The sequence below is a fragment of the Adiantum capillus-veneris genome, chromosome 13 (genome assembly GCF_014529385.1).
Source record: "Adiantum capillus-veneris isolate H3 chromosome 13, ASM1452938v2, whole genome shotgun sequence".
NCBI lineage: Eukaryota > Viridiplantae > Streptophyta > Polypodiopsida > Polypodiales > Pteridaceae > Adiantum > Adiantum capillus-veneris.
Window position 1 is genome coordinate 10,386,204 of NC_140943.1, and position 15,051 is coordinate 10,401,254.

Sequence of the window (15,051 nt, forward strand, 5' to 3'; positions counted from 1 at the left end):
GACTTGACCATTTGGTGGGCTGATTTTCAGCCATAAGTAGCGTTTATACTTATCTTCTTTGACAATGGAAACATCTTTCAAACCCTTTTTGGTCATACATGCTATGCCTCCTTGGCCTCTTCGTTGCTTTGCATTTTTGGCCCACATCAAAGAATGTACATCGTATTTGTCAAATCCAAGAATTCGTTGCGCATCATGCTCCCATGTTTCGACAAGAAGTATCACATCGGAGTCGTTGGTAAGCTCATCAATGCCAATTCCCGCATTCCATGGATACCCGTTACAATTCCAAAAGCTTATTCGCAAGCGTGAGTTGGTCTCATAGATCATGTGTCCCTATTTGTTGGGTGGACTTGCATCCTCCTCAAGTGCCTTTTCTTCTTGAGATGATACCTTAACCTTCTTGCTTCTTTCCTCGTATGCTTTGCGACGTACATTTTGTTGCATAATAGTGCGATCCTCATATACATTACAACCCGTTCCTTTGAGGTAGATCCAACCATTGTCAAGGATGATCTTTCTCTTTACCTCATCAGCCATGGTACATACAATAGGTCTTTCTCCCGAGCGAGGGACTCCTTGTTTTCCAACTCGATGTGCACCATAAGCCATGATTCCTGACATGCCAAAGTGTGTAGCAAAAAACTCTTCAATAGCAACCGCAAGAGATTGGGGTGTTTCCATGCTTTCCTCCTTGATTCCACGAATGACGATGTTCTTTGAGCGTTTTTGTCGTTCTTGCAATTCTTGAGTGTCCACATTCTCTACATTCTTTGCTTGGACAACGGCTTGCGTGATAGGAGATGTAGAAACCACATTATCCTTACATATATCAGCCCATGATTTGGATGCATTTCTCATCTCACATACATCATGTCGTATTGTATCTATCGTTTCCTCTTTCAATACATGATCACTCTCAACTTTGCTCAAGCGCTCTTTCACTACATTCATGTCCACAAGAGAGCGTTTACATTCTTGAACTTCATTCTCAAGATGCATGAAGCGCGTTGTTTGCATTTCAAGAACCTTCTTGAGGTGCTCATTCTCCACAACGAGAACTCTTAAAGTACCATTTTCCATTGCAAGTGCGCGCAACTCTTCACCTTGCTTGTTGACGGTTTCTTGTAACGAGATCAAGTAAGCCATGATCATTGCTTCCGTTGTTGTAGACGATGTGGTTGGATTAGCATCCAAATTCCTTGGAGATTTTGCATCATTCTCCATGGCGAGTGTGGCTTTTCCACCCTTGTGAGTTTTGTCTGACATTGCCTTCAAGTCGGCAACAAAAACGCAAAGTTTTGACAGTTTTTTCAGTTCTGAGATGCTGTTACAGCAAAGCCTTCCATTACACAGAAAAATTCTGTCTTTACATCAATGCGTAGAGGGCTTCGTGCTCTTCGATTGAGGCTATAGATCACCTAAATCGGAGTTTGGATGAGCAAGTTATGGTCAAAAGAGTGAACGGCTGTCTACTAGGTCAAAAAACGGCTCTGTGTGTGTGTGTGTGTGTGTGAGAGAGAGAGAGAGAGAGAGAGAGAGAGAGAGAGAGAGAGAGAAATGAAATGAAATGATATATTAACGTCTACAAGAGGCCAAAATGACCTATGAGACCAACTGATTACAATGATGAGTCTAGTACCAAGTCTGTGTACAAACAAGAAAACTACAAACAAAGAACTGATAGGAGTGCTACCGACTCCTATGGGTGGCTGGTAGGCTGAGCAATGGTATCACCATAAATCACCATAAAGGTACAAAATGAGGATAAGTGTCACCATGATACAATATAGCAGTAGCATGAAGCCTATCCCGATCGACATTCTGGGTGTCGTTCTAGAATCCTGTGGATCCTCTGCCGCAATCTCCGCCGGTGCTGCGTGGCTCCCCTCCTCAGTCGCGGTCGTCTCGATCTCCCTAACTCTGTAGCTCGATCAATGAGAGTACCGTTGATGTGTGTTTGGGTGGGACCCGAGCTCTCTGGTGGTGGTGTCCCCTCTGACTCTGTGGTACTCAGATTGAAGAAATCTGAGATGCGTCTCTGGGACTGTCTCTGTCTTTGCCCATTCAATAGAGCGTCTCTATGTCTCTGAATCTCAAGTAGGAATAATCCGAGACATCTTTGATCCTGATATCTCATGACTCTGTCTAACGAGTCAAAACCATCTCTGAATAGACAATGAAAGCGTCCCCGTATCTCATAGTAGACTGTGCAGCGACATATGTAGTGAAACTCTGTCTCTGGCTCTGCATGGCATAACTGACATATCCTACTGTCTGCTGGTATGCCTCTGAATCTACTTGTCTCAATCCCAAGCTGGTGTGAAGATGTGCGAATCTGGCCAATAGCACATCGTAACCTATGAGATAGATGTGTGTCCATGTAACTGGGCCGTGTGACAAATCCGTCTGTCGTGAGTTGAAGAAGATGTTCTCTATAGAAAGCCCTCTTCGTACCTAACTCCCGTAATGGTTCTATCCATGTCCTCTTGCTATCAAGCTGGATAAGATCCTGCCGAATGAGTCTAGTAGTCTCCATCCGTGTAAGAGCCAAGGATGGTGCATCAAGAGAATACTGGAAAGGGGGCAGCCTGTCCATGCTGAAACCATGCCTCTGAAACCATGAGCTCATCTGTGCATACCAACATGATGTATCTCCCTGTAATGCCAGCTGTTTGGATGACTCGAGAGCAAGCCTGGCATACCTGTCCCTGGTGGTGTCCCATAAGCTGTGTACAAATGATACTGATCTGGTGAGTGCCTCAACCTCCATAGGTGGGGCAGCCAGCTCCGCTCGTATGATGTCATGTGGGACTGAGGCCTTGGCTCTAATCAGCCTAGAAATCATAGATATCAGGGGTCTCTCCATATTAGTCCATCCAGCACTGTCAATAGACGGTCCCCAAACCTGAACCGCGTAGTGCATAACTGAAGCGACCAAAGTATCGAAAAGCCAGAGAGAGAGAGAGAGAGAGAGAGAGAGAGAGAGAGAGAGAGAGAGAGAGAGAGAGTACCCACATTCATACCAAAGGCACCCTAATTGACAGAGCGATTGAGCTTAGGAAATCGAGACGACCACGACCAAGATGCAGAAGCACACTTCACCGGAGGAGACTACAACAAAGGATTAGAAGCATTCTAGCCAGACACCCAGAATGCTCCTAAGAAGTTTATTTAATACTTTGTATTTAGTTTTTCACATTTATTTTCACACTTCACCCTTTCACCCTTAGTACTTTAGTACTAAGGTACCCAGACATTGTAACAGATTCACCACTTTTGTATCAGTTTGGTCTCATAGGTCATTCGGGCCTTTTGAAGACTAACAATAACATTTCATTTCATTTCATTTCATTTCTCTCTTTCTTTGTTCAGTTGCTTTGAAGTGCTAAATGTGTGTTCCAGTCTGTTCTTTCAATTGGCATGTGTTGCACGTCTTGTTACAATGGCGATGCACTAGAGGGAGGAAACGCAATAGGTATCACCAGTGAAAAAGTGAAGGTTCAAGGGACAGAAGGGGGAGATCAAAAGAATGCAAGATATCTGAAAAACACAACAAAGTTTGAGGGCTGATCAAGTGCTCCCAAAGGGCAGATCTGCCCAAGAAACATCACAGCAGAAGACTGAAACGTCCATGCTGATGAAGGGCTAATCTGGCAGCAGTCAAAAAGAAGATTCTGCTTGGCTGGAAAAATTTGTATATGAGCAGGTGGAAAACCACAGTCAAAGGTGCTCAAAGGCCAAGTGAGAATATCCAGCAGCAGTTCTGAGAGATTGCAGCCTGAAGGGGCTGAGAAGGGGACAATCTGTCACAAACTGGTGACGTGGCTGCCCTGTACACACATGGCTGCCCGGTACACACACCCTCCCCGGCTGGCATGGACAGTCCCAGAAAATGACCAAAATGCTGACGTGGCACTACCGTACGGACATCACCGGAAAATGCGGCGCTTTTTGCGGAAGGTCTTGCTTTTGATTTACAAGCTTTTGGGGCTTTGCTTTTGGCATCCCTTGTAACTCTGTATAAGCGTGGCTTGGCCTCTCACTTCTCAGAGCATTTGGATGCAGAATCTGAGACTGAGACCCAGCCACTCCGTGTACTTTGTGCAACAGATTAATACAAAAAGAAATACCGAAAGGGGCGCCAGTCTTTGGGGCCAATATCTCTAGGCACGGAACTCCACCGGGCCGTGTCGAATCAATTGTGAACTGCTTTGAACTGAATTGTTGTGATGTCGCGGTAGAATCTTGACTTGGAGTGTCCAAGTCTGTTACAAATCTGCAGCCGCAAAAAAAAAAAACACATGAAGATGTGTCTCCTAGGTGTGTGGGACCCTCGATTGTTATGGGATATAATGCATATGCAGGGGCCCATAGGTCAATACAATCATGCAATGCACCATAAGTGCCACCATTTGGTGATGACACACTCTCTAACAAGGAAGACTGATTGGCCAAAATGGAGCAAAGATCAAGAGGGTTTGTATCCTACTATCAGGGATGATCTATACAGAAGCAGCTGTAGTGTTAGGGCATGCATTATACCACGTAGATTTATCTATTGGGCACCTCAAGTGGGGACGAAGTAGTATTTATTCAATTCTGTGAATTAAGGAGCTGATGGTTATAATATCTTGTGAATGACTGCCATGTTTCTATACTTCAAGCACTTCCCTTTATAGTCGATACCGGGCTATTCTTGGATGCATTTAGGTAGGGATACATTTTTTTTTTTGTAAATCGATTTGATTAATTTACTAGTGGGAAACCTCAAAGTGAGGAAAACCCACTGAAAGGATCATATACAAGGGGAAAAGCCCAGAACTACTCAGCTGTAGAGAGTAGCTAAAAACATTCATATGAAAGCTGATGCATCTGTAAGGTGATATCACCGATTTCCAAAGCAAACCGTAATGATTGCCTAAGAGATACATACATACACATATAAGTACAACACACATGCATGTGTGGATGTATATGCTTTGAACTGTGAGTTGCTTTTTAATTGAGGGATTTTTCCATTAACCTACGATAGTCATCCCCTCAGATCTGGCATTGCATTTCTCTACTATCAAATAAAGCTAAGAAGGCTCTATTTTCTGATTGTGCGTCCTTGAGGACTAATTTGAAAATTCATGTGTTGTTTTTGTAGCTTCAACCTGGCCAGGTATTGTGCGAGCAGTTTGTCAATGCAACAAAGTAGAATGCACATCCAGCAAGAAGAGAGCTCCCAAACCAATTTTCTCAAAGGCTCTACGAAATATTATCCAAAAGGCTGAGGATCGCATTCATGGTGGTGAGATAATGACTTTGTTTCTCCATGAAAATATTCACATTCAAGCAATAATGGAGCTTATTGTCTTCACTTCTTGATCTATTAATTAATTAATCCAGTTATGTGGTCAAAGCTAGCTTCCAAAACTGACAACGTAACCAGCTTTTTGAATTGACTTCTATGCCTATCTATGAAAAACCATATTTTGGCTTTTGAAGAGGGACTTTCTGACATTTGGTCAAGTTTGATTTTAATAGTTTCGAGGAATTCTCCTCCTTTCAGGTGCTTCTCTCTTTTCTTCACAAGACTTAAAAAGCCTCTTCTCCCATTTGCTGGAAGCGATAGTGGAGTCCCCGAGTTTTGTGACTGATTACAGCTACATTATTCGCCAACTGTTGACAGTTTCTGATTACTGTGCTCAGATGAGCAGACATGTGTATGCAAGTAAGGATATTTGTTTTTAAGACCGCAAACACACTATGCCATTTTTCTTGAAAGCTGAGCAGGGCTGTTGTGTTTTGTATCTTTGTTTCCCAGAACTTGCGGGTTTCTTTATGGAGAGAGTAAAGGCACTTGCCCTTGAGAATGCGAGTGAAGCTGTTTCATGTAAAGAAGATGCGTTTCGTGCAGCATCAACTTTGTACTGTCTTTTGCAAAATCCACCAGAAGACTTTCTGGTGAAAGTCCGGGAACCTTTGATTGAAGGCTTTAATGACGTTTTCTTGCACTTAAGGTAGGGATCTGACGCCTCACACATTTTCAATCAAAAAGGTTGATTTAAGTGATACAGGAAGCTCCATAACGATCAAGGGAAGGGGTGTTTCCTTTGCTATGAAGTTAATGCCTGCATCTGATTATATATCTTCTCATGTGTATGGCAGCATCACAGATACTTATGTGACGTGAGCTTTTATTCGAAAGTTGGAAGTGTAGTGTGGGTATTCTTTTTGTCATATATATTGGCCTCAAATTTTTACTGTGAATCAAAGAGATTCTGATTGAGTACTCCATCCAGCTTGATCTTCCTTATTTTTCACCTGCATATGCAATGTGCAGCCAACATAAAACAAAAGTTTTAAAAACAGATTGACAGTAGCTAGTACTAATGGCTACAAAAGATAAGTATGGTGAAAATTGCTTAGAGAAGTTACAAATGATGTAAAGTTCATAAAGAATTGCAGCTTTAGTGCTTTGAAAGACACAGTCATGGCCTGGAGAAAGAGAACAAAATCTTACAGGAGGAGTTTGTTAGAGCCCTGGAGATGTTGTAGGCAGTGGAAAGAAAAAAGTAAGGTGAATCTTTACCTAATTTGATGGAATACTTTGAAGCACTGAAAAAAACTAGAAAGATATAGCCAATGTGGCTTCTAGGGCTAAGATTGGATTAGTTCGAGAATCAAAGAGACAAGGGAGGCAGCTGAGAAGGCATGGGCGGATGTGGTGCAAGAGAGGCCTAAAGCATACTAAATTGTTCTTGCTCTTCCTAATTTGCACATGAAGGAATGTCACTTGGATCAAATGAGACATCCAGGTGCATTGTTGAAGAGCATGGAAGCTATTGGCTAGTCTATTTAGATATTACACTAATAAGAGAGAGTTGTGTCATCTGAATTAGATACATTCTCACCCGGAAGTGACTACAATGGTATCAGAGATCTAGCTGTGTCATTGCCCTTTGCAAATTGAAGCATGGCCCTAACAACATGGAGGCGGGACGTGGAGGTGATCAATACGAACATGAAGAAAATCATTAGAGTCCTTCCATACAGAAACTTCGGAGGAGACTCATGCTCAGTATGTTGTATGACAATTGGTTGGCTGAGCAATAAAAATAGAACTCGACGGATGATCAGATTGATTTGGAGGCTTTGCACACTTAATATAAAATATACTCGGATAAATAGAATTTATCACTTAATACTGAAGCCAAGGGATATAGAGAGAAATAGATAGAGAGAGAGAGAGATAGAGAGTGAGAAGATCGACACAGTATTCGGGACCAAAAGATGGGCTGGTCCCCCCCCCCGTAATAGTATCTTTATTACTGAGGAGAAGTCTATACAAGCACTTGAACCGAATGTATTACCACGTTCGTTCTAGAATAAGACTTGATGGTTCCTGAAAGCCTCAGCTTCCTATTCCTAGGGCAAAACCCTATTCCAAGGAACTTCTGTTCCTTATTCCAAATCCTCGAGAACCTAGGTTCTCACCTCTGCATCTCACCTTCCAAACTCAGGGATGGCATCCTTGCAACTCTTTTCCGACTCCGTTTCCAGAGTCCTCTTCTTGCAGATTCCAGAACAACTCTGCTTTCCCGGATTTGGGAATCCCCACTTCTGGATCACAACTCGAGAGACTACCTTTGTTGGATCCGTGGATCTACTTCCCAAACTCGGGTACGAAACCCTTGGGTTGATCTGGCTCTAGTTCCTTAGAGTGCTTTCTCCTGCAGAGGCTCATGCTATCCTCTGCTCCTACTCCCTCACTAAGAGGAAGTACACTTGCAAACATACTTAGAGATCATAACATGAAAATCGCTACCTTCAAAGTCTCGATGCTCGAAACGTAACTCGGTTCTTGAAAAAAATTCCCCAGACGAGATCTCTACATAGAAAATCCTCTCTTCAAATCCTACACACAAAAGAGGTGTGTTCTCGGGTTCCTTCTCGTAAATCAGTCTCGTCTACGATGTTTATGGGCTGAAAACAGAGAAAAACAGCAGCTTGTCGCAATGGAAACACGCTCCGTAGGCACTTCTTCGCAAGGGAACTTGTGCACTGGGTCTTGGTGACATTTGGTACACTTGGGGCAGCCATGGGCATCACCGGCAATGACTTCTTTGCGGCTGAGATCTGCAGCAGCATCTTCTCCTTGCAAAAACTCGTCTTCTCTCTTGGAGAGGGCGTGTGATGCTTCTATAGCTCCTTGGCCACGGCAAAGATAGGAGAGCACTGGCTGCCCGTATAGAGATCGCGGCCGTTTTTTTTTTTTGTCTTTTTGTTTTTTTTTTTCCCCTGGCGCTGTTCTGCCAGAAAGAGAGAGAGAGAAAACACTGGCTGATCTGTTGCCTTATTTACTTATTAGGTGGGTGGCCGGCGTCTCCTTCACGATGCTCTATGTCACCCATTCTATAACACATTAGAGATGTTCGTTCCCGGATGGTCGGATACTTCTTCCCGATACTCCCTGTCACCCATCCGATGTGACGCATCAGAAGTTGTCACCAGCGTGTGACTACTATCTATCCTTTTTGTTGATTTCTTTCTTATTATCTATTTACTTTCACTTTTTGGAAACACCCCTCGGGAAATCTAACTGCCCTGCATTGCATAGCTAGTGTGGAACTGTCAGGAGGGAGTCTAGGCCTGAGGGCAAGAGACCACTAAGGTTGGACAAGGACTATGGTTAGCCAAAGTGGGGTCATTGACTAGCCAAAGTGGAATCCTTTGCTACAGAGGCTACATTTCAATTCTGGGTGTGGCCACAGTGTACAAAGAGGGTCGGATGACCTAGAAAGATACAATGGCAGCATCTCCTAAAATTTAGGGAACTGCTATTTTGGGACCTGAAAATGTGTTGGCGTCATTACCTCCGGAATGACAAAGGGAACATTTTCTTACTCTGCCGTGAAGTCAAGTGGGCAACCGGTTGGGATATTTTTAGGCGGCAACCCCGAAACGGGAAAATGCTTGTAAATGTGCCAAGTGGCACATTCTGGTGCACTTGCCTCATGCAACAAGAAGTGGCACTGAATTTGAAGAGGGGAGAGCCTCATTTTCAGTTTTTGTCACAGGTTAAGAGCTATGGAGTGCTTGCTTTCCCTCTTATGCACAGTGCGGTGCCAGGAGTGATGCCCTGCACGCTACGCACTGCCCTCTCTCTCCCCTTGGGCACTATGTTATGCCCCTCTAGCGGGCTCTTCATTTGACCAATGTACAATTGTGTGGGTTCATGCGCGATTGCCGAGGCAAGAGCCTCTTGCACAGGTACTGGATTAGCTAGCGGCTAGTCCCCCGCAGGTACAGGTGAATTCGGAGAGGTTTCACGCCAGAAATCTCGTCCGATTCAAAGGGCAAGTAGCCCTACAGGTGCGGGAGCTCGAGGACTTGCTACGGATGCGACTGGCACGCGAAACGGAGCCCGAAACAGTAAATTACAGCCTGCTGTGTATTTTTGCAGGTTTAGGGTTTTGGCCCTAAACGGACCCTAATACCCCCAGGAGGTTCGGGGACGCAAGGGGACCGCTGTACAGGTGATCTGGCGCATTTTCAGGGCTGAAAACAGAGAATTCAGCGTGCTGCAGATTCTCGCCAGGTTTTGCAAAGTGCCTGTATGCGTCGGGAAAGTTAGTCAATGCGTGGGAATACTGACTGTGAAGGGTTCTAGTACAGTTATGCTGCCGAAATCGGGCTGGAACAGTGGAAATTCAGCCGAGTTTGTGCGGGGCAGGTTGTAGGGAACCACAACGTTTATTCCCTCTTTTGAACAATAAAGAAATACCGAAAGGGGCGCCTAAGTTAGGGGCCAATTTGGTGTCCGTCTACTCATACAGGTGCAATCTAGCAGCCTGTATCCCTCTCCCCTTTGTTGTGTCTTGAAAGTACAGGTAAAATAGACGACTAATAATGGGTGAAAGCTAAATCAAGGTTTGAAGTAAAGTCTACCGTCCTTTTTGGATTGAACAGGCCGGTTTCATGGTTCCATCGACGGGATTAAATCACTTTTTCCCATAGAAGTGAGCCTTGGTCAGTTTTGGGCTTGAAGACACAGGGGATCATAGACCAGACACAGGGAATTGCAATTATGGCTGACAGACCAAATGATGTGACTGAAGAGGTTTCCTCTTCACAGGGTCAACAGACACATGAAGTGGGTGAGTCCTCAAGACCACCACAGACAGATGACGATATATTTAGGACCGAGTTGGCTACTGCTGTGGCTATGTTCACACAAGTAATGCAGAACCCGAGGTTTTTAGCCTTTTTGCAACCTCCTGTTCCGTCTCAGCAAGTTGGGTCACTGGATCATATTCAAAAGCCTGTTAAGGCTCGAGCACAGGTGATTCATACCGCACAGTCAATGGAAACACCTGTACACTTGACGGAGAACATGCAGTCTCCACAACCTATGCCTAAGGTGCAAGAACAGGTGGCTGAGATGCCAGTATTTCAAGCTGTACCAGTTCAGCCCGCCACCTTTCAGCAGCCTATAGCTGGTTCTAATGGGCAGGGAAGCAACCTACAGGCTATGCAACAGGTCTTCCCACCACCTTCAGTACACCCTGGCTATTTTGGAGGTGGATCGGTATTCTAGAGCATGGCTGGTCATGCACCTGGAAATCAATTTTATACGCCAGGAACAGTGTTTGGGGGTGCTCAAACGATGATGCCTAACCCCATGTACAGTGTCATGGGTATGCAACCAGGGTTTCAGAGCACTCAGGGCCAATTTGGGATGCCACAGGCAAATTTTGGTATGGCTGGAATTACAAATCAGCAGCCAAATATGGCATTTCCAGGTCAAGTTAATAGCGGCCAAGGAACACAGATGAACCCTAATAGTGTTCCCATGTTTCAGTCACTTCCATATGACAATTTAATGCCGCTGGAGAGGCCAACTCCGTACAAAGAAGGTGGCAAAGGTGTGTCATTCACGACCTTTATAGGGTTTGATGACAGGAAGAAGGCTCTCTCATTCCTCCAGCAGTTTGACAAGGCCTATGCAGGGGAAAACTTTACAGAGGCTTCAAAGGTCCGCAAGGCAGCCACTTTCTTGACAGGGAATGCGGGACAATGGTGGACAACTTTATTGCTTCAAGGGCAAGCTCCGTCCACATGGATTTACTTCAAGCAGATTTTTGCAGCAGCATGGTTATCTGATGACTTTGAAGCAGATGTCATGACAGAATGGCACCAGCTAAATGTTGCCACTTGCAGAAATCTGGATGATTACAATCGGAAGTTTTGGAAAGCTCTACTTCCAGTAACTTCCTATAGGTTTGTGCCATTGACAGAACAGATTGAAAAATACTGTTGTGGCCTACCTAAAGGATTGAGAAAGTACTGTACGAAGACAAAAGTCACTACTTTGACGCAGCTCATCGAGGTAGCAAACACTGGCAATGGTTTGCTCAAGGGAGAAGATTGTGAATTTAACACTGGCGTCAAGGCAGGATCAGGCAAGAAAAATTCAGCCAAGAAGCACGTTCCCAATGAGGCTCCTAAAGGGACTCAGGAGTCAGCCAACGCAGGGAAAGATAAAGCTACGGCTGAATCAGAAAAAGGACCAGCAAAGAAATGGAAAAGACGTTTTCCTCGCAAGTCAGAAGAGCAAAAGAAAGTCCTGAGGACAGAGAACAAATGCTTTATATGTGAGCAGCCTGGCCACATTGCTTACAACTGTCCTACAAAGAAAAGGCCAGCTGATTCTGATGACAAGGAAGACAAGAAAGGAAAGAAGCCCATGGCTGGTCTAGTGCCAGATATGGTGGGCGACAAGCCAAATTTAGATGCAAGTGAGCTTTGCAGAGCATGGGGAAAGGTCAGGGATCAAACAGTGCTTATCTTCTTTGATCCAGGTGCCAAAGCCAACTTCATTTCCCCAGAATTGGCTTCAAAGTTGGGAATCAGACCTGAAGAGATGGGGTATACAGCAGAGGCAGGTTTGGCATGTCCTGGCCATACAGAGGCTGTGACACCCATCATTGGAAAGTTGCGTCTACATATCCAGTCCTATGTAGATGCTGAAGAATTTTACATCATGCCACTGGACGGATGTGATGTGTTGTTAGGTATTCCTTGGTTGTTTCGTGTACAGGGAATCATGGATGCCTACAACAAAAAGATCACTGTACAGAGCAGGGGAAAGACTCACATTCTGGATGTAAAGCTTAAAGGGGAGTCTATTCCTACTGTATCAGCTTCTGCTATTACTTCTGTAATGAAAAAGCATCTTTCTGCGTACTTGGTTTTTGCACGTGAAGTGTCAGATTGTGATGAATCAAATTTATGTGTGCTAGATAAAGAAAGGTCAATGTTTTTACAACAGTATAGTGACTGCTTTTCCGATTCATTACCGTCTCAATTACCGCCAGAGAGACCCGAGGACCATGCGATAGATTTGGTGCCAGGCAGTAGCTCACCAAATAAGCCTCCGTACAAGGTTAGTGCGGCTCAGCAGAAAGAGATAATGGGCCAAGTACAGGAGCTGTTAGAAAAGGGGCTGATTCAGGCCAGTTCATCTCCATTCTGTTCTCCAGTGTTGTTGGTGCAGAAAAAGGATGGCTCATGGCGTATTTGCATCGACTACCGTGCACTGAACAAGAATACCATCAAGAATAGGTTCCCTATACCTAGAATTGATGATATTATGGACAAATTAGGAGCAGCAGCTATGTTTAGCAGGATAGATCTAAAGAGTGGGTACCATCAGATCCGCATTAGATCAGAGGATGTGCACAAGACTGCTTTTAGAACGACGTTTGGCCTTTACGAATTTTTAGTGATGCCCTTTGGTCTCACAAATGCTCCTGCTACGTTCAATAGGATGATGGACATAATTTTCCGTCCACACCAGCAGTTTGTTGGCACATTCTTTGATGACATGATAGTCTACTCAAAGAATGAAGAGGAGCATAGGCATCACTTGGCCATTGTGTTCAAAGAGCTACGCAGTCATAGGTTGCTCATCAATGCAAAGAAAAGTGAGTTTTTTCTGGAAGAGATTCACTTTCTGGGACACATTGTCTCAAAGGATGGTGTCAGAATGGATCCTGCAAAAGTTGAAGCGATCAAGTCATGGCCAAATTTGAAGACGGTGCATGATGTCCGAAGCTTTTTGGGACTATGCTCCTATTACAGAAGGTTTATCCGAAATTTCGCTGAGATTGCTTCACCTTTACATGCTCTTCAAAAGAAGGCAGTCACCTTTAGATGGACACAAAAAGAGATTTCAGCTTTTAATCTCTTAAAGGAAAAGATGACTTCAGATCCAGTCATTGTGTTGCCAGATCTTAGGAAGTCATTTGTGGTCCAGTGTGATGCCTGCGGTAGTAGCATTGGTGCAGTGCTAATGCAAGATGGCAGGGTAGTAGCCTATGAGAGCAGAATTTTGCAAGGGCCAGAGATGACCATGAAGGTCTATGAGAAAGAGTTACTGGCTGTGATTCATGCGCTCTTAAGTTGGAAACACTACCTGCTAGGTGCAGATTTCGTTGTCCAAACGGACCATCAGACCTTGCGGTACTTCTTGACACAGACAAAGTTATTTGTGAAGCATATGCGATGGGCAAATATCTTGTCCATGTTCCATTTTCAGATTGTGCATGTAGAAGGCAAGAAGAAGGTTGTGGCTGATGCCTTGTCAAGGAAGCCACAAATTTCAGCTGTGTCGATTCCTTATCATCATGAACTTGATGATATGAGAGAACAGTATGAAAATGATGAAGATTTTGCAAGGGTCTTTGAGCAGCTAATGCAAGGACAACGTCATGAACACTATCTTCTTAAAGACGGGTTCATGATGATGCATGGCAGATTGTGTGTCACAAAGCCATTGCGACGCAAAGTTATGGAAGAGAGTCATGTCCCACCGTATGCAGGGCATCGTGGTATCGATGCTACAGTTAAAGCGGTTGAGACATTCTTCTACTGGCCTACATTGAGAAGAGATGTGGATGCCTTTGTGCGAGAATGCCTAATATGCCAAAAGGTCAAGTTTGACAGGCAAAAGGCACCAGGGTTATTGCAACCACTACCTATTCCAGATAAACCATGGGAAAGCATTGCTATGGATTTTATCTTTGATCTTCCGAGAACGTAGACAGGAAACGATGGTATTTGGACCATTATTTGCAGATTCAGCAAACAGGCTCATTTTATTCCTGTCAGGAAGAAGATAAAGCCAGATCAGATGGCACGGTTGTTTATGAGCAATATTTTCAAGTATCATGGCATGCCACAGTCGATTGTTAGCGACCGTGATCCACGCATGACAAGTTTGTTCTGGAGAGGCTTGTTTGAGAATATGGGCACCACGCTCAAATTCTTTTCGTCATTTCATCCTCAAACAGATGGGCAATCAGAAGAGGCAAATTCTACTGTCCTAGATCTGCTGAAGTGTTATGTGTCAGAGCATAAAGGAAAGTGGGAGCAGTATTTGCCATTGGTGGAGTATGCATACAATAATACAGTGCATTCATCAACTGGCAAGGCACCCTTTGAGATAGTTGAAGGTGGCAAGAAAGTTCCTCCCATACTGCATACAAAGGACAAGATATTTGAAGCAGATAAGTATGTTCAGGACATGGATGAAATGTATAAGAAGGTCAAAGTGGCCTTAGAAAAGACTCAGGCAAAGCAAAAGAAAGCAACTGATCGTCACCGTCGTGAAGTGGTATATTCACTTGGTGATTGGGTGCTTTTACGCTTTGAAAAGGCAAGGTTAAAGAAGATGAAGGGCAAGGAAAGACTGTTTCCAAAGCTCAGCATGCGTTACTGTGGGCCTTTTCAAGTGTGCGACATAATCAGTGATGTTGCATATAGGCTGAAATTGCCTGACAGTTGGAAGATTCACAATGCGTTTCATGTGAGTCTTCTCAGACCCTATGTGGGTGATGTGCCAGAAGATATGCCAGCTGAAGATCAGCCGGAAGTCGAGGAACTTGACGAGATCTTGGTCCCGGAAAAGATTTTGGCACACAAAGAAAGGAAAGTGAAAGGCAAGGTTGCTAGGCGTTACTTGGTAAAGTTCAGAAACTATCCACCAATGGATGCTAA

The 15,051-nt window shown here is 44.2% G+C and overlaps 1 protein-coding gene across 10 annotated transcripts in view; it reads left to right on the forward strand.

Moving 5' to 3' along the window:
- ATM (Serine/Threonine-kinase ATM-like protein) overlaps positions 1–15,051 on the forward strand; it is a 289,283-nt gene that overhangs the window by 33,088 nt on the left and 241,144 nt on the right. For all 10 annotated transcript variants that reach the window (XM_086526409.1, XM_086526408.1, XM_086526410.1 and 7 more), the window contains exons 3-5: positions 5,153–5,296; positions 5,558–5,719; positions 5,813–6,008. In XM_086526409.1, coding sequence (XP_086382535.1) covers positions 5,153–5,296; positions 5,558–5,719; positions 5,813–6,008 — 502 coding nt within the window. The remainder of the gene's footprint in view (positions 1–5,152; positions 5,297–5,557; positions 5,720–5,812; positions 6,009–15,051) is intronic.